Source organism: Neovison vison, chromosome 6 (genome assembly GCF_020171115.1).
Source record: "Neovison vison isolate M4711 chromosome 6, ASM_NN_V1, whole genome shotgun sequence".
In the NCBI taxonomy this organism is placed as follows: domain Eukaryota; kingdom Metazoa; phylum Chordata; class Mammalia; order Carnivora; family Mustelidae; genus Neogale; species Neogale vison.
Genome location: NC_058096.1, coordinates 4,088,791 through 4,116,075, shown reverse-complemented (window position 1 = coordinate 4,116,075; position 27,285 = coordinate 4,088,791). Strand labels below are relative to the sequence as shown.

The window sequence follows — 27,285 nt, the reverse complement described above, 5'->3', positions numbered from 1 at the left end:
TTTGCAGATGCCATCTGTATGCACAGAAAAGTCTGGAAGAAAATGTGCCAAAAAGTAGAACAGTTAAGATTCTTTAGAGTGAGAATGTGTAGGACTTTTTCCTTTATTCTGATTTTCTTTTACTTCTGATTTTCTTCTGCAGAAATTAAATAAGGAAAAGGAATATCCTGTGGCCCTTTCTTGTTTAAAAGTATCGACTAATAGGAAGAAAAATTAGTAAAGGTGGACCAGAGCTGTAGCCATAAGCGTTCAGAAAGCCTCGCTGTCCTTTGTGGCTTTTGCACGGGGCTCGGGGCAGGGACAGGGTTCAGGTTCTCTGACGTCTGGAACATTTTTCCTCCTCCAAAGGACAGATGTCTGCTTAGTCAGTCAACAAACAGTGGGGCAGCTGTGTGCAAGCACACCGCCTTGGGGCTGGGAGTAGAGTGGAGAGGAAGCAGCCTCCATCCCTGGGAACCGTAGGATATTAGAGAGAAAGGAAGCAGGGCAGCAGGGAGGTCAGCCCCGGGGGCGGGGCAGGTGAGGAGGGACAGGGAGATGGGAAGGCTGTGAAGGGCGCATACTCCCTGGAGAACTCTGTGTCCCCTACCCTTACCCGGGGCACCCTGAGGCTAGGGGCACACCGGCTTCCCCACGCTGCCCCCTCCAGCTCCGCGGGGCAACACACTCAGCCACCCATACCTTGAAGTGAGCAGGGAGGCTCACGTGCCGGCAATGGCCACAGAGCGCCCAGCCGCGGGAGGGGCCACTCGGGCAGGTCCCCACCCCTGCCGATGGCTGAGCCCTGCAGTGTGGGGGTGCTGGGGAGGGAGCCGCTCCCTGGCCTGTCAGCACCGACTTCATAGCACCCCAGCAGCGGAGCCCAGTGCCTCAGGCTCAAGGGAAAGGAAGGGGGTCCGCCATGGCCAGAGTGGGGGTCCGGGCCTGTGTGTACATGTGTGTGATGCGCGTGCGTGTTTCTGGGTGTGTAAATACACAAGCTGGAGGACTGTTCCATGCCTGGCTGCTTCCTCAGACTCAACACGCTCTCTTTCATTGGGTACAAAACACACACTGCGTGCAGGGAACGTCCTGGAGGTGACCAGCCCCGGGCAGGCGCGCCCACGCCTTCGGAAGCTGTGATGCCCTCCCCACATCCTCTCCCTTTCACGTGTTTGTTATCGTAAGACAAACGCCGACGAAGTCTCCTGTATGTTTAGGGGAATTTCTGACGCCGCCGATGAGACGCTGGTGACCCCTTCTCCCCTCCACCAGGGTCTTGCCAGCGCGAAGTCCCGGGGAAGGGCTGCTGTGGACGGCCGGGCAGCGGGCTTGTCTGACAAACTGTTGCAGGCGCTGACTCCTACACTCTTGTTTGCTGCAGCCCCAGCCCCTAAAAGGCAGAAATGCGATCACTGGACCCCATGCCCCTTGAACAGCTACGCGTATCGCCTGCTCAGCGGGGGCGGCAAGGACAAGTTTGCCAAAATCTGCTTCGAAGATGAGCTGTAAGTACGCGTGTTAAAGAAGAAAACCGAGCGGTCCCACTCGATTCTTCCCCTTCCCCGGGGCTGGCCAGGCACATCTGCGCTCAGGAGGGAGGGGCACGGCCCTGATCCTGGGCACCGGCTGGGAGCCCCCCCCCCCCCGTGGGACTGAGCGTGCCCCCCGCCTTCCCTGCGGGGCGACAAGCAGCCACCACGGCTGGGTGTGTCCCCGGATGGAACTTTCCTTTGACTGCAGGTGGAACAGATACGTTGTGCTTCTCTTTGAACGGGTGTCAGGGCCTTCCAAGTCACGGAAACAACAAAATTCATCAGATGCGGTTTTGCTCGCATTTTATTTTATGAGCCTCACTGTTGAGATTAAAGCGGGCGCTGTTTCTCTTTGCTGCCCGCCGCTCCTTGCTCCAGGTCTGAGCGACTGCCTGACCCACGATAGCCTAAGTAAATCCCGCCACCTGGAACTGGCATGGCCTAGTGTTTGCACCGGCTTGGGCAGTCACCAGACGCCGCAGACCGGATGCTGAAACAACAGACTGTATTCTCTCGGTCTGGAGGCTAGCCGCCCAAGGGCCGGGTTGGGTGGGGTTGGTTCCCGCTGAGGGCTGTGAGCTTGTGAAGGACTCTGTTCTCCCTGTGTGTTCCCATGGTCTTCCCTCCGGGCGTGTCTGGGTCCCAATTCCCCTTCGCCGCCCGCCCTTCTCTGCCACGCTTACTTCGTTGGTCTCTGCGCTGACCTTGTCCTCCTAAAGAGCATGTGGCACACTGGGACACGAGCCGCTTTGGGCTCGGCTTCCCCTCCTTGCGTGGCCTCAGCACATCCCCGGTCCATAGTGGGAGGGGACGGGAAGCCTGGCTCCTCTCTGCGGGTCCATCGCTTACCAAAGGCTTCCTTCACTCAGCCGGGGAGTGAAGGATTCTCGATAGAGGTTTCTGCACACGCACCCCCGGGTGGGGCACTCAGTGGGCCTGCGATGATGAGAAACGTGGCCCTCGTGCTCCGGGGGCTTGCCTCACGGTTCAGGGCTCCCCAGCTCATGGCAGGCCAGCGAATGGGATTGCCAGTGAGGTCTGTGCATGGAACGAGGCGGGATGTGGCTTGAAAATGAGCAGGGTCCCCTGAGAAAGAAGTGAGGAGGCCTGGGAGTGGGCAGGGACCGTGGGACGGGGACGGGACGCTCATCCCAAATCGTGTCACCAGGAGGGGAGTTGTTCCGAGTCAGACCCCAGAACCTGGGCTTTCCACCGCTCCACAGTGCCCGAAGCCTTCTCTTGATCATTCAGAGCAAGAGCCCCACGCTTCCCTAGTGTAGACCAGACACATAGACACCAGCTGCGAGGGACTTCCTGGGAGATGGGTCATCTGTCATCCCCCGCCCCCCATCACAGTGCAGGAAAGGAAACGGCTTCACGGGCAGATTCAGTAACTCGCCCCTCGTCACCCAGCTCGTTAGCGGCCAGGCCCAGATTCCGCCCTGGCGTCCATGTGGGTACTGGGTAGACTGACGTGAGTCGGGCTGTCTAGTGGAACAGCTAACGGACGAACACGGGGGGGCCCGAGTGCCGCTTGCCTGCTTTCAAACAGTGTCCCAGATGGTCTTCAGAATGCAGTGTGGCCTAAAGTGGGGTGGCCTCAAAAAAAGCAGGTAAAAAGGAACAGAGGAAGGAACATGGACAGAGACCCAAGGATGGCCTCTCGCCTGGCTCCGCGTGGCGTTTCGTTGTCATGAACTCCCCGAACAAGGAAGTGCTGGGTCGTGGCGATTCATCATCTTCTAAAGAAAAGATGTGTTTATGTACAAAGACAAGCAGGCTCCTGCTGCTCGTTTCCTTTGTATGACCAGCCCTCCCGGGGGCAGCCACCTCCACCTCCTTCCTTCCCCATCCCCACGCAGCAGCTCATGCCCACACCTCTTGGTCCCCTGCGTCAGGCGTTATCCGGGGACCGGCCGCTGCGTGGCTGAGCAGTCTTTGGCCATCGGCTCTCCCGTTGTCCTCCTCGCCGTGGTCCTGACTCGGTTATTGTCCGGCCTGCACCATTGTAGCTTGATCACAATCCAGCGTCTGCATAAAAGTAAAGGCCGCCAGAAGGAAATCCGAAGGGCTTTACTTGATATGAATGTGCCATTGAGGGAGGAACGGGTGAGGACAACGGCCAGAAAGTCCAGGCAGGAGTCACAGCTCCATGTAGGAAGCCGGAGTAAGTGCGATCTTTCTAGTGTCATTGTTGCCAGAGACTCACATCCATTACCTGCTCTTACCTGAAGTCACACGGACATGGGAAAAGCTTCCCTTTGAAGGGCAGAGTCAGCATTTCAGTCATGACCGTGAGCGTGAGCGTGTGGTCTGCTGACACACCCAAACAGTGTCCTCCAGGTTAGGTGGCTTTTTTTTTTTTAGCCTGGTTAAGCGAAGGTCCTCCGTAGCTGAAGCATGTTGTGTGCGTGACTGTTGTGGACGCTTGTCTTTTTGTTCGCTGTTGCTTGCTTGGCTTCCCATGGACTTATATATCAGTGTCATCCCTAAACATTCCTCTAGTGAAAATAAATCTGATCTCACATTAGATACTCATCAGATTCATCTTCTGGAGCCTTCTGACCCACTCGGGTCCACCGGCTTGCTCTTAGGGCACCAGGCAGCTGTTGCCCAGCGTTCCTATCCACTGCTGTCCTGGGATGACCTAGTAGCCCTCTCTGGAGTCGGAGCTCCACTTTCTAGGATACAGCACCTTCCAATTTCCTAGACTCCTCCTCTGTTTTGCTGAAGACAGGGTGATCAGACATCACCTGGGTGGGGCCCCAATCGGGTAAGGAGGGTGATTGGCCATCAGAGGGAGGGGGATCTGGAGAAACTGAGTTTCCAGGAATCTTCTGAAACTGGACACTGCAGAGGTAAACACAGAAGTCCAAAAGTCAGGCCTCGTTAAAGAAGGAGCTCAGGCGAGTCCCAGGGGGAGTCTGGTGAAGGAGAGAATCTGTGTAGGCACAGAGGGACCCCAGGCAGGCCTGTTCCTGGAACACCCAAGCTCTCCTGCTGGCCAGCATGGGTTCCAGATGCTCCTGTGGCCTTGCCAAGCCCTCCTGAGACTGCATGGCAACCTGAAGCACGTCCAGCCGGGCTTGGTCCCCCATCCTTTGCTCAGGGTCAGACTTGTACTGTGGTCTGACAGCTCTCCGTGCTTAACCCAGCCCCTTCCCCACCTCCTCTTATAGGCATTTCCCTATACAAATTCTTGTGTGTTCTATCCGGTTCTGACATTTGTCCCTCGGAGGACTCAGATTAGCACAGCAAGAATGACTGTTTCCCCATCGTCTGTCCAGCACAGCACAGTGACAGACACTTGGATCTCTGGCATTCTGAGAGATGAAAATAGAAGTCTCAGATCAGATTTTTAACTTCATTGTTCTTGTTAAGAGTGAATTGAGGACCTTTTATGCTAAGAGCCTTTGTATTTATTTTCTATAAACTCTCTGTTTATACCTCTTGCCCATTTTCACCTCTTTCACTGGCCTTTTTTTTTGTCCATGTACAAGATTCTTTATATATTAAAGTAATTAGGCTTTTTTGGGTGTTGTAAAACTCTTCTCCATATTTTATCTTTTCACTTACTAAAATGGTATTTTTAAATATGCTTGTGCTCTAGTTAATATAAGATCTTTAACAAAGAAAAAAAAAAACTTCATAGTGAAAGCCAAAAATTTTAAATTTTAAAAAAGCAACAAAACTAGAAAGCAATCCAAGTATGATGGTATCACAGAGAACAGATGTATCTCACATAATAGTAAGTGGTCTGAAGGTCACCAGTGAAGAACAACTCTTAGATCATAGTACATCAACTCCCAATAATGCTACAGACAAGAAACACATGCATACCGGAGAACTGAGGTCACGGGACAACCCAATGCCCTGAAAATGGGAGAGACAGGTGAATTCACAGCATCACACCTCAGCTAGAGCCAGTGTAAGACAGGGATCCTGCAGGGGCAATTGACTAGTTGCTGGAGACTGAATTTGGACTGTTTTGAGAGATTAAAACTCCTAGAGAAGCCCCTACATTCTCCTGAGTTTTTCTGCCAAGAAGCCCACCTGGCTCAGAGTGAAGATCAAAGAAAAATCCCCTCGTGCTTTTGTCAGGGGGAAGGGAGAGTAGCTATTCTGAAATATACCCACAATGTTCTCTCTTCTCCTTAACAATGGTCTACCTTCAAGGGAAATTGTTTTGCCAGAGTCTAACCAATGTGAGTTTTACCAGGTACTAACTGCCCTGTTGGAGGAAAATACCCAGCATCATTCTTTCTCATCTTTCTGGATCACCTAAGGAGTGAAAGAAAAAAAATATATATGGCTACCTGTGAAGGCCACCACCTAGTGACACAGACTCACCAAAAGACTGAGACCCAATCTTAGGACTGTAGAACATTTCCCCTTCCCCACAACTTACCACTACATAAATAAGCTCCTTTAAAATAACAGGGGGTTACAGCACAAAGAACCACAAGGCTAAACCCCAAAAAAGAGTCTCAAAAAATAAATAAATAAAAGATAAAGAGAGGGGTGCCTGGGTGGCTCAGTGGGTTAAGCCTCTGCCTTAAGCTCAGGTCATGATCCCAAGGCCCTGGGATCGAGCCCCACATTGGGCTCGTGCTCAGCAAGGAGCCTGGTTCCTCCTCTCTCTCTCTTTCTGCCTGCCTCTCTGCCTACTTGTGATCTCTCTCTGTGTGTCCAAAAAAAAAAAAAAATAGATAAAAAGAGTCTCTTGGGATACCCAAGACATAGGGGAGAAGTTTTAGTCTTTGACACCTACAGCCACAGCATATAACAAACACAGCTCACTCCTGGCTAGATGAACATAAAGATTTCAGAGTAAAGTTCTATTTATCTCTGTTCCTTTTAACTGACATACAAATGTCTGGCTTTTAACAAAAATAGCAAGGCATACTAAAGGCAAACAGCACAGATTGATGAGATAGGGCAAGTATTAGAACTTAACTCAAATATGGTGGAGATTTTGCAATTAGTAGATCAGGAACTTGAAACAATGGTGATTATTATGCTCCAATAGAAAAAGTGGGTGGAATATAAGAACAAATGAGTAATGCAAGCAGAGAGATAAAAACCCCCAGGAAGAATCAAAAGGAAATAGTGGAAATTGAAAAGACTGTAACAGAAATGGAAAACACCTTTGATGGGCTCATCAGTAGAACAGATACAACCAAGGAAAGGCTCAATGAGCTTGAGGTTATGTCAAAGGAATTTCCCAGAGTGGAGGAGGAAAAGAAGACAAAAATGACTGAAGGAAAAAACAAAAACAGAACAGAATATCCAAGAACAGTGAGACAAGTACAGAAGGCATAAGGTATAATAGGGAACCATAAGAAGGGAGAGACGAAGGAACAGAAATATTTGAAGTAGTGTTGCTGAAAATTTTCTAAAATTATTGACAGACACGGAACCGCAGATCCAGGGAACGCGATGATACTAAGCAAGATAAATACGAAAACATCTACACCCAAGTATGTTATATTCAAACTACAGAAGACCAAAGGCAAAGAGAAAATCTTGTAAGAAGCCAGAAGCAAACAAATCAAAACAAAACAAAACAAAAACAAAAAATCACACTTACCTATAAAGGAAGAAAGAGAAGAGTTATATTGGGCTTTTTTTTCCCAAAACCTTGCAAACTAGAAGAGAATGGATGAAAGCAAACGGTTGAGGCTGTTAGGTTCCCATCAGTGTATGAAAGTTGGTCCACCATCATTCTCACCAATACTTGTATGGTCATCTTTCTAATCTTGGGCATCCTAATAGAGATGTAACGGTATCTGAGGTTTTAGTTTGCAATTTTCTAATAACTAATGATTGTGCTATCTCTTTCTGTGTGTTTATTTGCCATGTGTGTATCTTATTTGATGAAGTATCTATTTAAGTCTGTGGTTAAGTTTTCATTTGTTTTTTTTTCTTATTATTATTGAGATTTCTTTATATATGCTGTATACAAGTCCTTCATCAAATACATGATTTGCAAATATTTTCTCCCAGTTTGTGGCTTGCCTTTTTCTTCTCTTAACTGTGTTTATCAAAGAGCAGAAATATTTTAACTTTAATGAGGTCCAGTTCACCAGTTATTTTTTTAAATTTTAGGATCATACTTTTTGTGTCATATCGTAGATCTTTTTGCCTAACTCAAGGTCACAGAAATTTTCTTCTATTTTTTCTTTCAGAAATTTGTTGGTTTTAGATTTTTCATTTCATATACTGTGAGGTAGCCATTTGGGGTTAATTTTTATGTATGGTATAAAATATGGATTGAAGTCATTTTTTTAATGTTGGTATCCAATTGTTCTAGCACCATTTATTCAGAATACTGTCTTACTCTACTGATTTTCCTTCGCACCATTGGCAAAAAATCAAGTGACTATATATGTGTGTATCTAATTCTGGATTCTCCAGTCTCTTCCACTTATCTGTCTGTCTTTTCACTACATACAATGTTTTGATAAATGTAAATTTACAGTAATTCTTAAAGTTTAATAACATAATTTCTTCAGTTTTGTTTTCCTTTTTCAAAATTACTTTCACTATCCTAGATTCTTCCCATATTCATATGAATTGTAGAGTCAGCTTATAAATTTCTATGCAAAATCCTGTTGGTTTTTTATTGGAATTGCATTGGAACTCTAGATCAATTTGGGGAAAACTGACATTGTAGCAATATTTAATCTTTAACTCAGCAAATGTTGTTCTCCGTTTACTTAAATTTTCTTTAACTTGATTTAGAGATGTTTTTATGGTATTCAGTGTACATGTCTTGCAGCTCTTTTACTATTTTTATCTCTAAGTATTTCATTTTTGATGCTGTAGTATATTTTTAAAAATTTTTAATTTACAACTGTTCATTGCTTGTATATAGAAATAGAATTGATTTTTGTATAATGATCTTATATCCCACAACTTTGCTAAGCTCACTTATTAGTTCTAGTAGTTTTTTTTTTTTTTAACATTGGATTTTCTACATAGATGGTAATGTCAGCTAACCATCCCCAACCCAGCCCCAATAAAAAGCAGTTTTACCACTTTCTAATCTGTATGCCTTTGTTTTCTTTTTCTTGCCTGATTGCATTGGAGAGAACCTCTGTTACAATGCTGAATGGAAATGATGAGAGTAGACATAATTGCCTTTTACCTTGTCTTGGAGAGAAAGTATTCCATCATTCATCATTAAGTATGATGTTAATTAGGGATTTTTTTGTAGAAGTCTTTTATCAGGTTGAAGAAATTCCTCTATTTCAAGGTTTCTGAGAGTTTTTAATCAATGATAGATATCGGATTTTGTCAGATGTTTTTTCTGTATCTCTTGAGGGGATTATATGGTTTGTCTTTCTTAGTCTGCTAATATGGTGAATTACTTTTTTGAACATTAAACCAACCTTGCCTTTTCTGATAAATCCCACTTGCTTGTAATATCCTACCCTTTTAATATGTTGTTGGATTCAGTTTGTTAAAATTTTACTAAAAATTTTTATATCTGTGTTCTTGAGAGATATTTGTCTATGGTTTTCTTGTTATTTTTTCTCTGGTTTTGATATCAAGGTGGAATGTGTTGGTGAGTATTCACTGCAATACTCTGAGAGAGTTGGTAAAGAATTAGTATTATTTATTGAAGGATTTGGTGCAATTTCCCAGTGAAGACTTCCGGCCTAGAATTTTCTTTGTGAGAATATTTTTAACTACAAATCTCACTTTCTTCAATAAGTACAGAGGTACTCAAGTTATCTGTTTCTTCTTGAGTGAGCCACATTACTTTGGGCTGCACAAAGGAAAACAGTAGTTTTCTACTACTTTCCTTAAACTACTGATTTCCTTTATGTTCCACCCAGTACTCTGAGTGCATTGTACTCTGGTCATCAAACGTGTGGTCGTTTTCCCCCACTTCAAGCAGTTATCTGCAGTACCAGCTGGGGGATGGATCTACAGTTCAACTCGATTCTGATATACCTACTTGAAGATGGCCTCAGACTCTGCAGGTTAAGGGCTTTAGTTTCACAAGACTTTCCACCACCACACCCCTGCCAATTTCACATACCTATCACAAGTCCCAGATTGTCATTATACCTCTGACTGATTGCCTGTAAACCAGAGTTCCCATGCGCCCCTCTTTGGGTTTGGTTATTTGCTAGAATAGCTCACAAAATTCAGAGCAACACATTTACCAACTCATTATAAAAGAATACGGTAAGGTGGGAGGGGCACCTGGGTGGCTCAGTGGGTTAAAGCCTCTGCCTTCAGCTCAGATCATGATCTCAGGGTCCTGGGATCAAGCCCCTCATCAGCCTCTCTGCTCAGCAGGGCACCTTCTCCCCCGCCCCTGCCCCCGCTCTCTGTGTCTGCCTCTCTGCCGACCTGTGATCTCTGTTTTTCAAATAAATAAATAAATCTTTTAAAAAAATTAAAAAAAAAAACAAAAGCAAGCTGAGATAGGTCCACCCATGCATCAAATGCGTAATATAATCATGTCTGTTTGTGCATATGTGCATGTATTTCAACTGGGTATTGTTCTGGGGGGGAATTGCACAGATACCCTCAACTTCTGTGATCTCCTAGAGGAACTTATAAGACTCAGGAACAGCTAATACTTACAGATAAGGTTTATTACAGCAAAAGATACAGAACAAAAGCTTCTGTATGGTCTGCTTGTGGTGAATTCTCAATTTACTTTTCTCTGAAACACCTTTATCTCATCATCCTTGCTGTAAGATTTTCCCAGGTAGTGTTTCAGCCCAGACAGAGACCGTTCCATTGTCTTCTGGCTTCCATTGTTTGTCTTGAGAGTCAGTGAACAGTTGAATTGCTGATATGATGAAAATAATGGCCTTTTTTCCCCCTCTCCGACTGTCTTTCAGCATTTGTACCCTGTTTCTTTTGTTACTGCTTTATTTTCTTTGGGGCTCATTGGGCTTCTTAAATACGTACAAATCAGAGTTCTTCATCACATTGAACAAATTCTCTGCCATTGTCTCTTCTGCCCCACTTACCTTCTCCTGAGCACCTGAGACCCCTACAAACATATGTCAGATCTTATTACTATGTTCTCAGTAGCTTTCAGTCTGTTTTGTATTCTCCATCTTTGTATCTTTCGTTGTAGACAGACCTGTTTTCCTCTGAGCTGTGGCTCAGTTTACAGATCTTCTTCTGTGCCTGATCTGCTGTGAATACCCTCCACTGACTACCAACTGTGCTTGTCACATTAATTTAGATTTAGAGCTTCATTTAGAGCTTCTAGCCAGTTTGAAATGTTTTGCTTTTACTTACTGTCTTCATTAGTATTTTAAGTATAGTTACTTTGAAATATTTTGGATAAATGAGGTATTAGCTGGTCTCTTCTTTTTCTGAGGGTTTTTGCTTGGTATAAACTGGGGACTTAGAATCATTAGCAGAATAGAATGGTCTGAATAAATGTTAAAGACTGAGATTTAGGGGGACCCACCCAGTTGACTTAAAATCTGGCTGCTGTTATTCAAGCTCTGACCTATTTCTGGTTCATTCTTATTTTTTAGATTCAACCATTTTTTACCCCAACCCAATAGATTGGAAGATTTAACATGGCCTTCCCTTTGGTGGGCCTGGTCTTCCAACTTTTATCCCCCAAGCCTCACCTCACATGGTTCTCAAAAGTGCTACTCATCTCCTTTAATACTTTTTCTGGAATTAGTTAGCAAATGCTCCTGAGGCGAAATAGCTTCATTTGCTGGGCTCACCCCCTTGAAACTCAGTATTCCCCCACATCCTGGCTTCAGCGCTCTTTATTTCCTTGTGAAGTCTCCAATACAGTCTAGTAGGTACTCTTTAAATCCCATTTTTAAATTTTTCTCTATGAGAAGTTGGGTTCAGATCACCCCCACTTTCCATTATCATAAATGGAAGTTTCTTTTTCTTTTTCTAAATATTATAGAATATTCTCTAAAGTTGTCAAAAAGCTACTCTTCCAAAAAGGACTCAGACTAGAAAGCCCCCAGGGGAGTTTAGATAAATGTGTTAAGAGCAGATAGAAAATGACAGTGCTGTAACCACTATTCCGAAGCATAGGAAAACTTTCAAATTCTTTTTGTGACACTAGCATAACCCTGACTCTAAAACCTGATGGGGGTGTCAGGCACCTGAGGGTCTTAGTCAGTTGAGCGTCTGCCTTCAGCTCAGGTCATGATTTCAGAGTCCTGGGACCAAGCCCCACATCAGGCTTCCTGCTTAGCAGGGAGTCTGCCTCTCCTTCTGACCTTCTCCCCTCTCATGCTCTCTCTCTTTCTTAACTAAATAAATGAAATCTTAAAAAAAAAAAAAAAAACTTGACAGAAGGGGCAAACACACACAAAATTCTAGAATCTTTAATAATAAATACCACCTCCAGGAAAGTCAGTCTTCTTACTGGTTTTAGGTCACAATTCATTTGAAGTTGGCTCTATTCTCCAACTTTAAAGTGAAAATTAAGTGAAATAATAGGAAGTATTTATTTGAGGAGGTAAACTATCTTCCATTTTGTGGCTTGATGAAAGGATCGCCAAGAGTCCAACCAGGCCTCTGTCAGTATGAGGAAAGAGAGTGCATACATGGGTAGCAGACTTGGGTGAGATCCATGCCCAACTGATCGACCTCTTATGACTTCCTGTAAGATGAAAAATGAATGCTTGGGAGGTGGTGGAAGAGTGTGAGAAAATATTTGTAAAGAGCCTGTGCTCATCAAATCCTAGATTTTCCTGTCTCCGGCCATTTGTCTAGATTGTAGGAGTAAGAGCAGCTTCCGGGTTCCCCAAGGGACTGATTCTGTAGAAGCTTGGGGGTGGGTATGTGTGGAGCAAGGATGAGGGTGACTTTCAAGGGCTCTGAGCCAAGGCCCGTGCATCTCTTCGCGGAAATGGCAAGTGCCAGTGGTAGGGACCAGGGTTCTGCCAAGAGAAGGGCTTATGGAACAGGGAGCCCTACTCATTGCTTAGTAAGACAGGGATTCTTTGACTGACTCTTATTTACATTTCAGGCTCATGGGAGAAAAGACTAGAAATATTGGAAGAGGAATAAATATTGCCATTGTCAATTGTGAGTTATTAAATGTTTTCTTTCAAACTTCCCAAAGTTTCCATGGTTGGATTTTCAAAGATACCCTGGGTTTTCAATGATTTTTGCAAATGATCTAGTCTGGGATTATATTTTAATACATTTTAAAATTCTTTGATTATTTTTATAATACCTCACTTTACAGGTTATTTGTGGTTCCTGGAAAAAAAGAAAAAAGTCAGGGGCTCCTGGCTGGCTCAGAAGAATGTGTGACTCTTGAACTCAGGGTCATGTTGGGTGTAGAGATTACTAAACACAAAATTTGTTTTTTAAAATAGTCTAATAGGCCTTTAAGAAAACAGAAAAGGACCAGCAGAAGGCAGGGGTCAAGTCAGATAAGCAGGCTGTGAGGGCACAGATCATTCTGGAGTCGCTCTTGGATTCCACCCTGCAGAGGGTGAGGCTAGAAGCCAGTTCCCACCTCTGTGAGAAAAGGCCAACTAGGACCTCAGGGGAGCAAGTCTTGGCCTATTCTTAGGCCTGGGGAAGACATCCTGTCACAGCTGCCACCAGAGGCCCATTACCAGGAGACCTGTCAGAGGTTTGGGGAAGGGGCTCTGTGTGCCGTGACTGAGAGCACGTGGGGTGCATGGTCTCCTGACCACGGGGCTGTGGGAACCGAAACAAAAACACCTGCTCTGAGAATCCCATGGGAAAACCTAAAGTCCGAAGCAGAGGGGGCTGAGGTGGGCGCTCTGGGGTTCCTGTGGGAGAGGCAGGGGCAGCAGGACAGAGCAGAAGGTCCACCTAGCTGGCAGTCGGCAGGAGGACAGTTCTAGAACTGCTGATCAGGCTGAGGAGTGCCGTTTTGAGCACCACGGTGCCACAGATGGACCCTGAGTCCACTGAATGTTCTGTTTAAAAACCATTTCTTTTATTTTCAGATGTGACTGGGAAAGCGATAGCATCACGGTATTTTGATATGTTTGAAGGTGGTAAGAAAACTCTTTTCCTATGAAAATGAATTAGAAGCATGAAGATAAAAAGACACAAATCAAAGTGTCAAACCTTCTTAGTTGTCTACTAAAATAAGGTGCCAGAAGCTCATAGAGTATTCTAGAACAGTCTGACAGAAGCCCTCCTTGTCTCTTAATTGAGTTCATATGATCAAGTTTGAAGGCGTTATCTAGAACATGTCTTCTCGGGTCACACTTGTCCTGGGCCTTTTATTTTTGTTGCTTCATCAGATAATAAGAGAAAGCATTTCTTAAATCAAACGTATATAAAACAATGTGATCAGCCTCCAGCTCTGGACATCAGTATTCCCGTCCTGTTTGTGGTGCGCCCCTGCACTCTGCGCACACATCCCGGAACACGTGGTACACGTTCTCCTTCCGTGGCCTCTCCAGTCTGGGCACTGGGCTTGAGAGCAGAGGTCAGTCAGGTTACGACAGCCCCTTTTATTTTTATCGAACAAGAGAATTATTAAAAACAAGGCTTTGTAAAGAGAACAGAGTAATAAGAAATGTCTGGACACACTTACAGGAACTGTGCATTTTTACTCTGTAATTAAGGTGAGCACCGCCCAGTGGGAAATAATGGGGCTTGAGATTAGCTTCCTTTTGTTGCTGTGAGGCCAGATACGTCCCTCAGCAAAGACTTGCCACGCTCATTCTGGTCTGCAAGTCTGATTTCTGGCCCCATTCTGCAAGTTGGTGTCCCGGGACCCCTCTGCGGTGGTTGTCCCTGGCCTCCGGTTAGAGTCATAGGATCCTCACGATATGCTCGTGTCCCTTGCCTCTGCGGGCCCCAGCATGGAGCCCAGCGGCCATCCACTCACTAGTGGAGACGAGCTCCAGGAATTAGAAGATTCAGAGGACACGACAGCTAAGCCCAGAGGAGGCACAGCCTCTGGGGGAGCAAGCAATGGGGACCTAAAGCAGATTTGCATTGACCTGACAGATAACTCTGGACCGATGGTGACCTTCATTGAGAGTGCACCTCCCAAGTGCCTGCTCTTCATGGTGACCCAGGACGACGGTGCAAGCAGGTGAGCGTGGACGCACTGTCCCCTGTGGTGGGGACAGGGGAAGCCGGCTGGAGCAAGGGGCTTTCTTAAGGAGAAGGAAGGGGAGCCCATGACAAAGTGGACTGTGTTCAGTCCTGGATGCTAAGGAATATTCTCGGGAGCAAGAAAGAACCGCCACGGACCTGGATTTGGACAGAAAAGCTACACTCAGGGTGGGACTTACAGAAATAGGAAAGGAAATTGGGAAAAAATTCTCTATATGAATAGCAACTGATTGAAAAGGAAACACACACATACACACCCCTTCCTGTGGGAAGAAGTTGGTCTGGCCCCTGTGTAGCTTGGAAGTTTGCTCTTCTGAGTAAACACTTGTGTGTTCACTGCCAAACTTCTGTGAACCTTCCACGAACCTCAGAGTACTTCTGTGCCCTGTAAGTCTGGCTCCTGAACAAGGCATTCCCCAAATTTATTTGGCCTCGGATCCTATTTTTAATAGGGCATCTTATCAGACAGAAGTTATTTGATACACGCTTGGAAAAATTCTGATTTAACTCGGGAAAATCTCAGCTCACTTTTTTTCTTTCCCTTTCTGGCCCCCTCCCTTCACTTACTCTAAGTTACCTGCTTTTACAATGGTGGCGTTGTTTTAGGGTTTTCTTTCTTTCTTGATACCGACCTTTCTGAAAACGAAAGGGACTGTTTTGACCTGTTCTTTCACCTTTCGCCAACTTCTGCCTCCTTTTGTGGTGAGTGAACAGGAGGGGCAGCCAAGACCAAAAACTACACTGGCTGAACGGGAAGGTGTGATTGGATCCCAAGACACAGGGCTTCTGAGAATTAAGAATTAAAACTCTGTGCCCAAACCTGAGGCTCAAAGAGCCCCTGATGTCGCCGTATGTTTAACTAGAAATTTGACGCCCTCCCGCTGGACGCCCCAGGAGGAGGTGGGTTGCTCTAAAAGCCTCTTTGCTAGGATAACGCGGTGTGACACACCGAGGTCTCCACGGGGACATTCACACGCCTTTCCTCTCTCCCCCCAGGCTGAAGGAGGACGCCAAGAAGGTCATAGAAGCACTTGGAAGTAAACAAATCAGGAGCATCCGGTTCAGGTCCAGCTGGGTGTTTCTCACAGCAAAAGGCTTCGAGCTTCCTGCAGAAATTCAGAGAGAAAATGTGAGTGCTTTTAAATGTCGCTTCCCACATGTGGTTAATGTAGGACACCCTATAATTTCTAAGGTTGTGGGTCGGTGATGGCTCCCAGTCCCCAGGACATTCCTGCGCGAAGTGCGTGCCACACGGGGCCACGCGGAGCCGGCTGCCTGGGTTTGAACCCTGGGTTCGCTCGTGGGAATGTGCCTGGGAGTCTGCATTCCTGAGTCCCGGGCGAATGGCGGTAGGGGCCTGATCCGTTGTTGTAAGTAAAATAGTCCATCATACGGGGTTTGTAGACCTTGCCCGTGAAGCTCACACTTCCCAAATCTCTTTAAAAGTAGACGGTTCCGGGGCGCCTGGGTGGCTCAGTGGGTTAAGCCTCTGCCTTCGGCTCAGGTCATGATCTCAGGGTCCTGGGATCGAGTCCCGCATCGGGCTCTCTGCTCAGCAGGGAGCCTGCTTCCTCCTCTCTCTCTCTCTGCCTGCTTCTCTGCCTACTTGTGATCTCTCTCTGTCAAATAAATAAATAAATTCTTTAAAAAAAAAAAAAAAAGTAGATGGTTCCTCATGGGCTGTGGGTCCCGCCTTCCGTCCTGGGTCAGCCAGCATGGGCTGGGGCAAGCCTCTCGGGCCCTTGCCTGTGTTCGGAGACCAGTGACGGCGCCGGGCGACGGGCTCACCTGGCCTGTGCGTGCAGGTTCCGAAGACACGGGATAAACCCAGCTCGCGGCGCTGCCATGGCTCAAGCCGGCTGGCTTTTAAGCCCCCATCGTGTCTCCTTTAAGGAAGAGTAGAAAGAGCAAGAGAATCAAGTTGTAATGAATTAATTTGGTCGCCTGTGAAAATTGCAACCGAGCACTGGTGAACGTCGGAGTCCCCAGCTGGCGCCTCTGGGCACGGTCACATGGCCCCTTTGGGAGACACGACAGCTCCCCGGAGAGGAAGGAGCAGTCGCACGACCACGGAGCGAAGTCACCGACTCTTCCCAGCGAAAGGCTTCCTCTCCTGGAGCCAGAAGCTCGGAGGAGACAGAGGCTGGGCGCCCCCAGCCCGGGCGAGAGGCTGCTTCTGACTTCAGGCTGGGACCCCTGGTCTTGGTCCTGGTCCCCTCCTGGCACCGTGTGCTGTGGCTGTGGGTCTGGGAAGGAGACAGACGGAGGCAGACCGCGGCTGGGCCTCTCCCTGTTGGCCGGATCCCCTCGCCGGGGAAGGGGTCGGGGGAGATGGGAGGTCAGTGTGGCCGTGTGAGCAGATGACTCATGGCCAGCTCCCAGGGGAGCCCCGCAGCCCCTCTGAAGGCCCCGGACGCAGCACTCTGGAGGCTCCGAAATCAGGCTTGTTTAACACGCGTGGAGAAAAGCACATTTCCCCTTGTGACTGTCTCGTGCTTTCGCGGACCAAAGCCAGTCGTGCAGGACGTGTCGGGAGCGTCTACTCGGTGCTCTAGTGCGGACTTCTTGGTACTACTCACTGGGTCTGGACACCCAGTGTCCCGGCGGGACCTCAGACACATGTCCTAATGAGAGACATGCCCCAGGGTCTGTGCGGCAGCACCGTCTGGACCACACGGCGTAGTGCGCTAAGCCAGGCACAGCCAGGGGCAGGGGCTTGGCGTCCCTTGTCAGATTTGCCAGGGGCCACGAGTGATCCCACGCAAACCACTTGACCTCCGTGGGCCTGTCTGCTGCTCTGGGCAATGGGATGAAAGCTAGGTAGCTCCTCAGGGCCCGGCAGCTCTGACGGGGAGATGCACCCCGCAGACCCGTGGCCTTCGTCAGCCTGACCCCGCCGATTAAGACAGCATGCCTCTCCTCGGCCCTTGTATGATCAGCAGCAGTCTGGCCCTTTAAGGATCTCCCGGCTTCTTCCGCTCAGCTGTGTGGTCTTGGGAAAGTTACTCAGCCTCTCTGTGCCTCAGAATCCTCTCTCAGGAGAAAGGAATAAAGCCCATGCCTTTCGCAGAGTAAGTGTGACCACACCTACCACACCTGAAGAGTAAATGAGAATAGCGTGCAGGGCCCGGCCGAGAACTGAGCACAGTCCTGGAATCAGAGCGACTTTGCAGGCCACCCGAGCGGCAATCGCAGGGTGGGGCCTGGCTGGTGATTCTGATGGACGGGAAGGGTTGGACCCATTGTCCTGACAGAGGTCCCAATCCCCTGTGCCCCTCCCGGCTTCCCCCTAACATCACCTTTCAGCCACTCTGCTCCTTCTCCAGTTGCGTTACCCTGTGCCCCCCTTCCTCCACGCTCCCATCTCCCTGGGGCCTCTCCCCACCAGCCCCGGGTCGGGGACCCAGCCAGAGCGCAGGCCAGGCCCCGAGGAAAGTGCTGCCCTCCTTGCCATGCCCTCTGGGGCCCCAGGGTGTCCACGCTATCAGAAAAGCCTAGAGTGAGGAGGCAGCTCTAACATCTCAACAGCCAGCTTCCCTATCAATGTTCCGCTAAGATGTTTAAAACAAAACTTGATTTGAATTGCAAAGTAGCAATGGCCCTGGCTTCCTTATCTTCTTTATAAGAAGAGTGAGTTTCTGAAAAGGGAGGAATCAAGGACAGAGTGGGTGTCCGAACGCTGCCCCGAGTTTAGAAAACCGGCGTTTCAGAGCAGGGGCTCTACGGGAATTTCAGGAAAAGGCCTGTCTTGCCTATCCGTGTGTGTTGGAGGTTGTCTCCGTCGTTCCAAGAGTAGGAGGATGAGCCCTGGACGCTGTGAGCTCTGCTGGTGGGAGCTGTTAGAGCCGTGGCTTAGGGACGCGAAAGGGGCTTTGCTCAGAGGCTGGCTGAGGCCTGAGCCGGGGCAGGGCCTCAGGAGCGTCTCCCCCAGAGAGCGAGTCGAGCACTACTGGGGAATCAGTACGCCTTCCTGTTTGGGGCGTGCAGACTTCCTGCTGGACTTCCTAGGGGTGGTGTTTGGCTGTGTGGGGCGGGCCTTCCGGGCTCTGGCTGGTCCCCAGCCACTATCCCCACCCTGCCCCTCTGGCTCCCAGAGCCAGCTACCCAGGCACAGCCGGCAGGTCACCCCCACGTGCAGACGCCTTCACCAGCCCCACTTACCCATCGAACTGAATTTTAAAATGTAAGAGACTTGCTTTGTTTCACACTACCCAGGGAGGGGTCAATACAGAGTTGTTCCACGTTCCTGTCCCAGCTTAAAGGGAAACTGTCACCATGTCCAGAGCCCCAGGCGTGCAAGTGAAAGAGGAGGATGTCCTTGAATTTCTTGCAGCACACCCCCAGAAGAAAAGCGAAAGCATCCACATCATGAACCCGAGGAACACCTGAGAGAAGCTTCTGCTGGCAGCTCGCGTCACTGTGTCATTGAAAACCCGGCTGACATCCGTGAATCCCAGCCAGGGCACTGGGCTGCAGTGGGCTGTTGCCGGTCACCTCCCTCCTGAGCCCTCCAGACAGCCTTCCAGGAGCCCAGACTCGGGTGGTAGCTGATCGCAGGGCTGGCCACCAGCCCATCACAGAGGCATCTTGCGCTAACCTGCCCTCCATCGCTCTGTGGAGCACAGACTCTCCCCTGCACAACATGGACATCGCCATTCCTTGCAACAACAGCGGAGCTCCCTCAGGGGGTCCGAAGTGGAGGACGCTGGCCTGGGAAGTTCTGCGCGTGCGTGGCACCGTTTCCCGGGTGCGCCCGCGGGCGGTCGTGTCTGATCTTTACTTCACAGAGATGTTGACAAGATTGCAGAGAAGAACAGGCCAGCTTTGGAAAGGCTGTGACTAAGCAGGGATTTCAGGGCGCACTGCTCCAGCTCCTGACTGACGGCTGAACTTGAAGGCGCAGACTCATCAAGGACAAGCAAGTGCGCGCTGGGCCTGGTCAGCACTTCCCTCCCGAAGACTCAGCTGGGTGCGGAAGGCTGGTTGGCTGCTGCTGCTGCTCAGGCCATGGAAGGGATAGGAGCAACCACTGAGTGGCCCTAAGCCGCTCCTCCACAGAGGCAATGCAAGGGAAATAAGATTGATGGAAAATAAACAGTGTCTAAAAAATAATAAAATAAAAATAAAGCATTAGAGGCTGATTCCAGTGTTCTAAAGGAGGAGGAATCTGAGACCTACAGACTTAGACATAAAGGAGATAGAAGCCTGAAGCAGCACAGCCTGAATCCAGACCTAGACATTCTCACCCTGAGCTTGGTGACCAGAGGACTGTGATGTCACGTGCCTGAGCCTCCTTGTCTTCGCCCTGAACTGTGGGTGGTCAGCCTGGCCCACTCGGTGTACTCAGCCCAGGATCATCTTTAACATCACCTCCCTCAGTCTCCGTCTTAGTCCCTGGCAATCGGAACCAGACCAGTCTGGAACCCTTCTCTTAGCAGCCCAGCCAGTCCCCTCCTACTCTGATTTCCATGCTGCAATGCCCCACATGCCGGCAAAGCCGCTACCCCTCCACTTGGCTCTCCTCCACACGTGACAGAGCTTTCCCATGTGGGGCCTTTGAGGAATGGGTCATGTTCTCAACCAGTGGATAGCCAGACAACTGGATATTGATATGCTGAAGAATGAATTGGGATCCCAACCTCACACCATATACAAAAACTCAGTTAAAGTGGATCAAATAACTAAAGGTAAAAGCTGGAACTACTGAACTCTCAGAAGAAAACATAGGCCTAAGTCTTTGTGACCCTGGGTTAGACACAGTTTCTTTGATAGAATAGCAAAAGCACAAAGGACAGAAGAAAGCACAAATACCATCCGGAAACTGAAAAGGTAACCCACAGAATGGGAGAACATATATGCAAATGAAGCACATGTATCCAGCATATATAAAGAACCCTTACAACTCAATAATAAAATGACAACCCAATTTTAAAATAGTCAAAGGATCTGACCGGGCCATTCTTCAAAGACATATAGATGGCCGATAAGCCCATGAAAAGATGTTCCTCGCTAGCCATTAGGAAAATGCAAATAAAACCCACTGACTCACTAGGATGACTGTAATACCAAAGACCTACTAAGAAGTATGGACAAGGGTGTGGAGAAATTAGAGCCCTCATACACTGCTGGAGGAAATGTGATATACAACTGCTTTGGGCAGCATTCTGGCAATTCCTCAAAAAGTTAGACATACAGTTACCAGGTAACCCAGTAATCCTACTTAACAATATTTAGCCGATAGAATGAAAACATATGTTCACCCAAACCCTGGTAAGTGAATGTTCATAGCAGTATTACCCACAATAGCCAAAAAAAGGGAAAACAACCCACATGTCTCATTAACAGATTAAAAATGTATAATAAAATATGGTGTACCCATTCACGGGAATATTATGCAACCGCATAAAGAGACAACATGCCGATCTATGCTACGACACAGGTGAACCCTCAAAATATGCTAAGTGAAGAAAAACCAACACACAAAAAACACACATTGGTATGGTTCTGTCTGTCTGAAATTTACGGAAAGACAAAACCTAGAGAGACAAAGTAGATGAGCGACTGCCTAGCGCTGTGGACAGCGGGGGTGACCACTGACAGGTGTGCCCTGCTTGTTCAGGGGACTAGAATTTTCCAAAGTTGGTTGTGGTGACGGTGGCGTATCTCTGTGAATACTAAAAACCATGGAATCCTATGCTTGAATGGGTTAACTTTATAGTATGTGAATTACACCTTCGTAAAGCTGTTCCATAGAAAGGAATATAAAACTAGAATTCCACAGTTCCATAACAGTGCAAATTATCCCTCTTTCGTATCAGGCTAAGGTGCTCTGTTCCTGCGAAAACATCAAAGATATGAAGGATTAAAGCCCAGTCAGTATGAACACACATTTGCTGAGTAAGGGACTCGACAGTTTCCCTCAAAAAAATACTCCTCTAAACCCAGAGAATTGAAAATTAAACCTTTGAGCTATGCTGTCCAGTATGGCGGCTTCTAGCCAAATTTGCATTTATATTTACCTTTATTTAAATTAAATAGAATTTAAAATCAGGTCCATCAGTCTCACTAGCCACATTTTAAGTACTCAGGAATCTGATGTGGCAGATGGCTACTCTGCTGGACGGCATGGACGCTAGAACATGGCCTCATTGCAGAAAGTTCTATAACTTCATTAACGCCTGGTTCAGATATTATTAAGAAGCACATTGAGGGGAAAAAAATCAAGTATCCAGAGTAGGTTAGAGCAAATCCCGTTCTAGGAAATGATTCTCTTTATATGACTTTGCTAGTAACTGACACGTTAAATATTTGTTGAAAAGATTAGTGGCTAAATAAAATTCTTCTCTTTTCTTCACACAGATCAACCACTCTGATAGCACAAGGAACAGATACTCGGGCTGGCCAGCAGAGGTGCAGATAGAAGGCTGCATACCGAAACCACCGAGCTAACGTTGCACACAGCCCTAATAAACGTGTAATGTGTAGACCCGTGTGGTGTGGCCTGGCCCAGGAATTTTGGCCGACAGTCAATATTTGATGAGCACTTGAGGGATCCTTCAAGCGAGCCATGTTTGCTGTATCCAGTCCTGGCACACAGTATGTTTATGCCAGAATTTCTCTAATGAAGGCATTCCTGAGCAGGAAGACTGGAATGGATGGGGATGGTGAGGGGAGGCGGGGATGTGCCCTGGGCAGGAGAGGCTGGGGGAAGCAAGCCCCGTTTGTCGGGGTACAGAGCCACGTGGGATTGGACCTATGCATGTGCCCTAAGATACAGCGATGAAACACACCCTCCTTCCAGGCTGTCCTCTCCTAGGACACTGAGCGCGGTCAGAGGGCTTGGCAAAGCTGCCGTGGTCCGCTCCCACTGAGCCCTGGGGGTCTGTGAGCTTACTCATTCACCCTGCAGATCTGGACACGTCTGCCTTCCGGCAGGAGCATCGCCACAGTAGTGAAGGAGACCCAGATGAACGCAGGGGTGCACTCCACGGGGCCAGCAGGAGGAGCCCCGGCAGGCCCAGTAAGCTCTGCTCTCTAGAGGACAGCTAGATACCCCGCAATTCCCAGGAACACATCGTTAGATCCAAGTGTCCAAGATACCCAGGCATGGTGAAGGACGTCCAACGACGCCTCTGATCTGGGGTTCAGGCAGCCACCCCGTGGCCAAGCACCCATTCTAACACCACTCCGGGCCTGGCTCTGAGGTCGAGTTGGGGGTATTGCCTCCCGGAGCCTCCAGCACTTCAGGTGGAAGGGGAAGGACTTGGGACCGGTGAATGTGTGCGAGCATCCTTATCAGGAGGACTCCTTCCAACAACCAGCAGCACCTGGCGCTTTGAATGTCAGCACCCTTCCAAGTGGCAAACCACCCCTGGCTTGGTGACTTACTGTGGCACTGATTTCTTCTTCATTTGGCATGTGAGTCGCAGATCAGCCAGGCTTGGTTGCAGGGTGCTGGGAGCCAGGCTAGAGGAGGGTCCCTGTAGGCATGGAAGTCAGAAGGAGCAGGAATCCCAGATGCCCCCAAGCCCCTGGCAGGACACACACGTGTGAACCCTATGCCCTGCATCCCATTGCCGGGTGGTATCAGGGAGTATCAGCCATGCAGGCACAAGGGGGCTGTCCTCCCACAGACAGGGGTGAGTGTGAGCGGGCACACACTGACCCTGCAAGCCAGGCCGGGCTCTGGGTCTCTGGCCCCAGGAGGATCTGGTGCCTGCTGGCCCGAGGCCCTGAGCAGTAGTCCCTCGGGGAGCCAGGGCCTCTCTGCAGAGGAGTCTGCAGACCACCAGCTAGGCCAGTGGCTCAGGCCCCATTATGGACTAAACTCTGCCCCTGCAAGATTCTTAAGTTGAGATCCTAACCCCTGAGAGCTCTGAAGGTGCCCCTATTTGGAAATGGGGTCATTGCAGGGGGAGCAAGTTAGGGGGAGTAGGGTGGACCTCCAGCCAGGGTGACCGTGTCCTTATGCAAAGGGGGACGTGGACACAGAGCATGGAGGCAGAGGTCCGGGTGACGTTTCCACAAGCCAGGAAGCCAAAGATGCCGGCAAACCCCTAGAAGCCTGGGGAGAGGCCTGGAGCAGACAGATGCCTCCTCCCCATCCCCAGCCCGCGGAGGGAGTGCAGGCCGGCCAGCGCCTCAGACTTCTGGCCTCAGACTGAGGGAGAGCAAATGTCTGCTGTTTAGGTAACCGGGACTGTGGGGTGTGGTATGGCCTCCCCAGGGACACGGCTTCTGTTCCCTTTCGGTGCTAAGCTCTGGCACCCATAGGCATTTCTGGGCTAAAGAAAGGAGGAGGGAGCCTATCCGTGGTCCGGCCGGAATGATCATTTTCTCTGATCTCAGTTCACCTCAGGACCTCCTGGCCGAGCAGGTCCCAGAGTTCTGTTCCGGGATGGGAGGCTCTGGGGCCGCCCCCGCCCTGAGACAGTGCTGGGACCCCTCGGCCTCCCGGGTTCTCCCCCACCCCGCCCCGGGAGCACCTGTTGGCTGTGTCCTGTTTGCTGTCGACGAGGGCACCGAGTGTGGGCGCGTCTGAGCCGCTGGGACCAGCCCCCGAGAGAGCCCCGGACCCGCTCACACGTCTCTCCACGCTTGGCCGTCATGCGGACCCGACCAGCACAGAGCTTCCTGAGAACGCCCTCCTCAGCCCTGACCTGGGCCACTGTAGTCCCTCCATCAGGCTCACGTTTTCTCCCCAGACTTTCATTTTCTTCCATGAAATAGTGTGGCCGCCAGCGGGATGGCTTCCACAAGTCGGCACAGAGATTTCCGGCCTGGGTCACTGCTGGGGGCCTGTGGGCAGCTCTGGCTGTACGTTCCTGAAAGCTTCTGCCTCCCAGCGCGCACTGGGGAGTTCCCCGCAGACAGCAACACCCGCAGAGGGATGGCGGTACCCACAAAGTCCTCCCCTGCGCTGGGGACCGCTGCCTCCCTGAGGAGCGCCCTGTCCCCCACAGCCCCAGCCGTGTCCCCCGCCCTTACCGGGAAGCCCCTTCGGGCCCCTCTGTGGGAGGGGTTGGGGTTCTGGGTTCTGTGGGGACAGGGTAGCTGGGGAGTGTGAGGTGGCCAGGGAGGCGGCGGGGGCTGGGGGGCTGCAGGGTCAGTTGGAGCTTGGAGGACCCTGGTCCCCAGAATGTGCCTCACCAAGCGTGAACTTGACCTGAACCGTGGACTCTGGGTCATGACGGGTTGGGGCAGGCTTGTCAACTCCTGGGACAAAGATACCACTCTGGGGGGCTGTCCATCCTGGGGGAGGCTGCGCACATGCTGGGGCAGCGGGAAATGAGGAACGTCTGTGACTTCCCCTCAATTTTGCTTTGAACCCACACCGCTGTCAAATATAGTCTAGTAAAAACAATGAAAAGCTGCTGATGACAGATGACATGAGTGGACAACCAGCCCTGAGCGTCCTAGGGACCCAGCCCCCCTTCCCAGGGCAGAGCAGGGGTGAGCTCTCCCTGGAGGAGGGCAGACCCCGCCCCTCCCTAGGGCGAATACAAGGACGGCAGCCAGGGGAGTGGGGAAGAAGCTCCCTTCCAGCGAGGACACCAGGGCCTCCAGCCTCTGCCTCCCTGAACGGGGGCAGCGGTGGTTGGTCCCCCCACACAACCCCACTCCCACCTACCACAGCATTTCCATTACCAAGACGCTTCTGACTCTGCACACCCCAAAGCAGAACGGAGAGGTCGTTCCTGACCTGCTCCTGACGGAGAACAGGGTGTCCGCCGCTCGAATGCCCCAGCCCCGGAGAGGACTCCTCCTGCCCCGCTCACTCTGCCCTCCCTGGGGCCGGACATCCCCGTGCTTGAGGGTTTGACGCGCGACACGGCAAGACATGCCTATGCCCAGCCCGCCCCGTGCGGACCCCCTGCTAGTCCTCAGGCCCATCCTGAGCCAAGGGCCCAGTGTAAGCCTCCCTGGAGAGGTGGGGCCCAGAGATGGAGGAGGCCAAGGTCTCTGACCTTGCAGAGCCCCACCCCCGCCCCACTACTGCGCCCCACCACAGCACATGCCCCTCGCACCCCTGCCGGGCCTCGGTCTCCACTGATCCCTCCATCTCATTAATCTTGAGTAGTCCTCATGGTGTCATTCGTACACTTGAGAATGCCAGCTTGGAAGGAGAGGGTCGCTGGACGGTGGGGACACCCTGGCTCCAGGGGGCTGGGACCCTTTGAACACACCTGTTGCCATCCCACAGAGACTCAGCAGGCCAGCTGGGGGTGCATCCTTACCCCCCACCCAGCGGAGCTGACAGCCCGCCTGGTCTGTGCTTTGATGCTCCCGAGAGTGCTCCCCCCTCGGCTGCCTCGGCTGGGCGTGTTGCCATCCTCTGGCTACAAGGACCCTGTCTTCTGGGCAGTTCGAGGGGTGGGCTCCCTCCCGGAGAGGCCGCTGGGAGGGGGAACATGCAGGAGGGGCTGTCCTCTGGACCGCAGATGGAGGGCTGCTGCTGCTCTCGCTGAAGATCGGGCCACTCTGCCTGGACGGGGCCTTCGTGGTGCCTCTCCTGAAGCCATGGGCACGCCCCAGGACTGTTGGGAAAGACATGGGTGTCGAAACAGAAAAGCATCACACAGTGAGTGAGTGGCCCGCTCCCTGCTAGGGTCAGCCACGGACCCCGGATCCTGCAGTGCCCAGATCTCCAAGACTATCTCCCCAAGACCTCGAAGGCAAAGGTTCTAATTTTCTTCTTTAAAGGAAAACCTGCCCACAAGGGCAGTAAGTAAAATGAATGAACAAAGAAATGCTTGGGATTCTTATTTCGTGATTTATAAACAATGTTTGTTTCGATTTTGGGGAGGATCAGCGAGGCCCACTTCCTCTTTTTTGTGCAGGCCTGGCATCCTGAGGGCTCCTGTGGTTTCCTGGCAGCTGTGCTCTGGTGATGGGCATACCCGACTTGCTTCCACTCCATCACAGAACCGGGGACCTGCAGGACCCCTGGGCACATGCTTGCCCTTTTGCAGGGGACATGACCGAGGACCAGATGGTCATCGGGCTCAGAGCTGAGCTCCCAGCTGGGAGCCCCTAAGGTCTGGCCTCTGCCCTCTTCCTGGCCCGGCAGAGAGCTCTCCCAGCGCAGGGACCTCCGGGAGTGTGGGGATGTGCACTGAACAAACGGGTTATTTCAGGGAGCTGCAGAGTTCCCTCCTTCGGGTCTGGAGGTCTTCCCACGGGGAGAGGATGAGGATGGTCAGGGGTGGTTCAGGCGTGCTGCCGTGGGACCCCCTCAGAGCTTTGAGATCACAGACCCGCGGGCACCGCGGTGTGGGAGCCGCACGTGAGGGGCCGAGTCAATCAGAAGGAAACCGACTAAGACCGTCAGATCCTAGGCTCACTGGCCTCGTTCAGGATGCTTCGAGCCGCGCAGGTGCCCCTCTGTATTGGACACAAAGAATAGAATGTTGCCATCATCGCGGAATGTCCAAGTTCTTCCTGATACCAGCCTCCCCCCGAGAAGCCGCCATCCCCGATGCCGATTCTCCACCCCATGCATCTGCCCCCCATGCATCTGCCCCCCATGCATCTGCCCCCCATGCCCCAGCCCTCCAGGACAATCCTGCTGAGAACTCCAGGGTGAGTCGCAGAGTGCTGGGCGGGGGTGGGGGGGGGCAGCGTGCTGCTTTTTCGGTTTCATTTCTGTGGTCCGGATTTCTGGTTTCATTTCTCTCGGTGATGCTCA

General features: G+C 50.2%; 1 protein-coding gene across 1 annotated transcript in view; it reads left to right on the top strand.

Moving 5' to 3' along the window:
* The window catches only part of FAM3B (FAM3 metabolism regulating signaling molecule B), a 35,378-nt gene extending 13,295 nt beyond the window's left edge, over nucleotides 1-22,083 (top strand). Inside the window, exons 3-8 of the mRNA XM_044254943.1 lie at nucleotides 1,364-1,487; nucleotides 12,508-12,566; nucleotides 13,469-13,519; nucleotides 14,487-14,574; nucleotides 15,594-15,726; nucleotides 21,957-22,083. Of these exons, the coding sequence (XP_044110878.1) occupies nucleotides 1,364-1,487; nucleotides 12,508-12,566; nucleotides 13,469-13,519; nucleotides 14,487-14,574; nucleotides 15,594-15,726; nucleotides 21,957-22,046 (545 nt within the window). The 3' untranslated portion in view covers nucleotides 22,047-22,083. The remainder of the gene's footprint in view (nucleotides 1-1,363; nucleotides 1,488-12,507; nucleotides 12,567-13,468; nucleotides 13,520-14,486; nucleotides 14,575-15,593; nucleotides 15,727-21,956) is intronic.
* The last annotated feature ends 5,202 nt before the right edge of the window (nucleotides 22,084-27,285 follow it).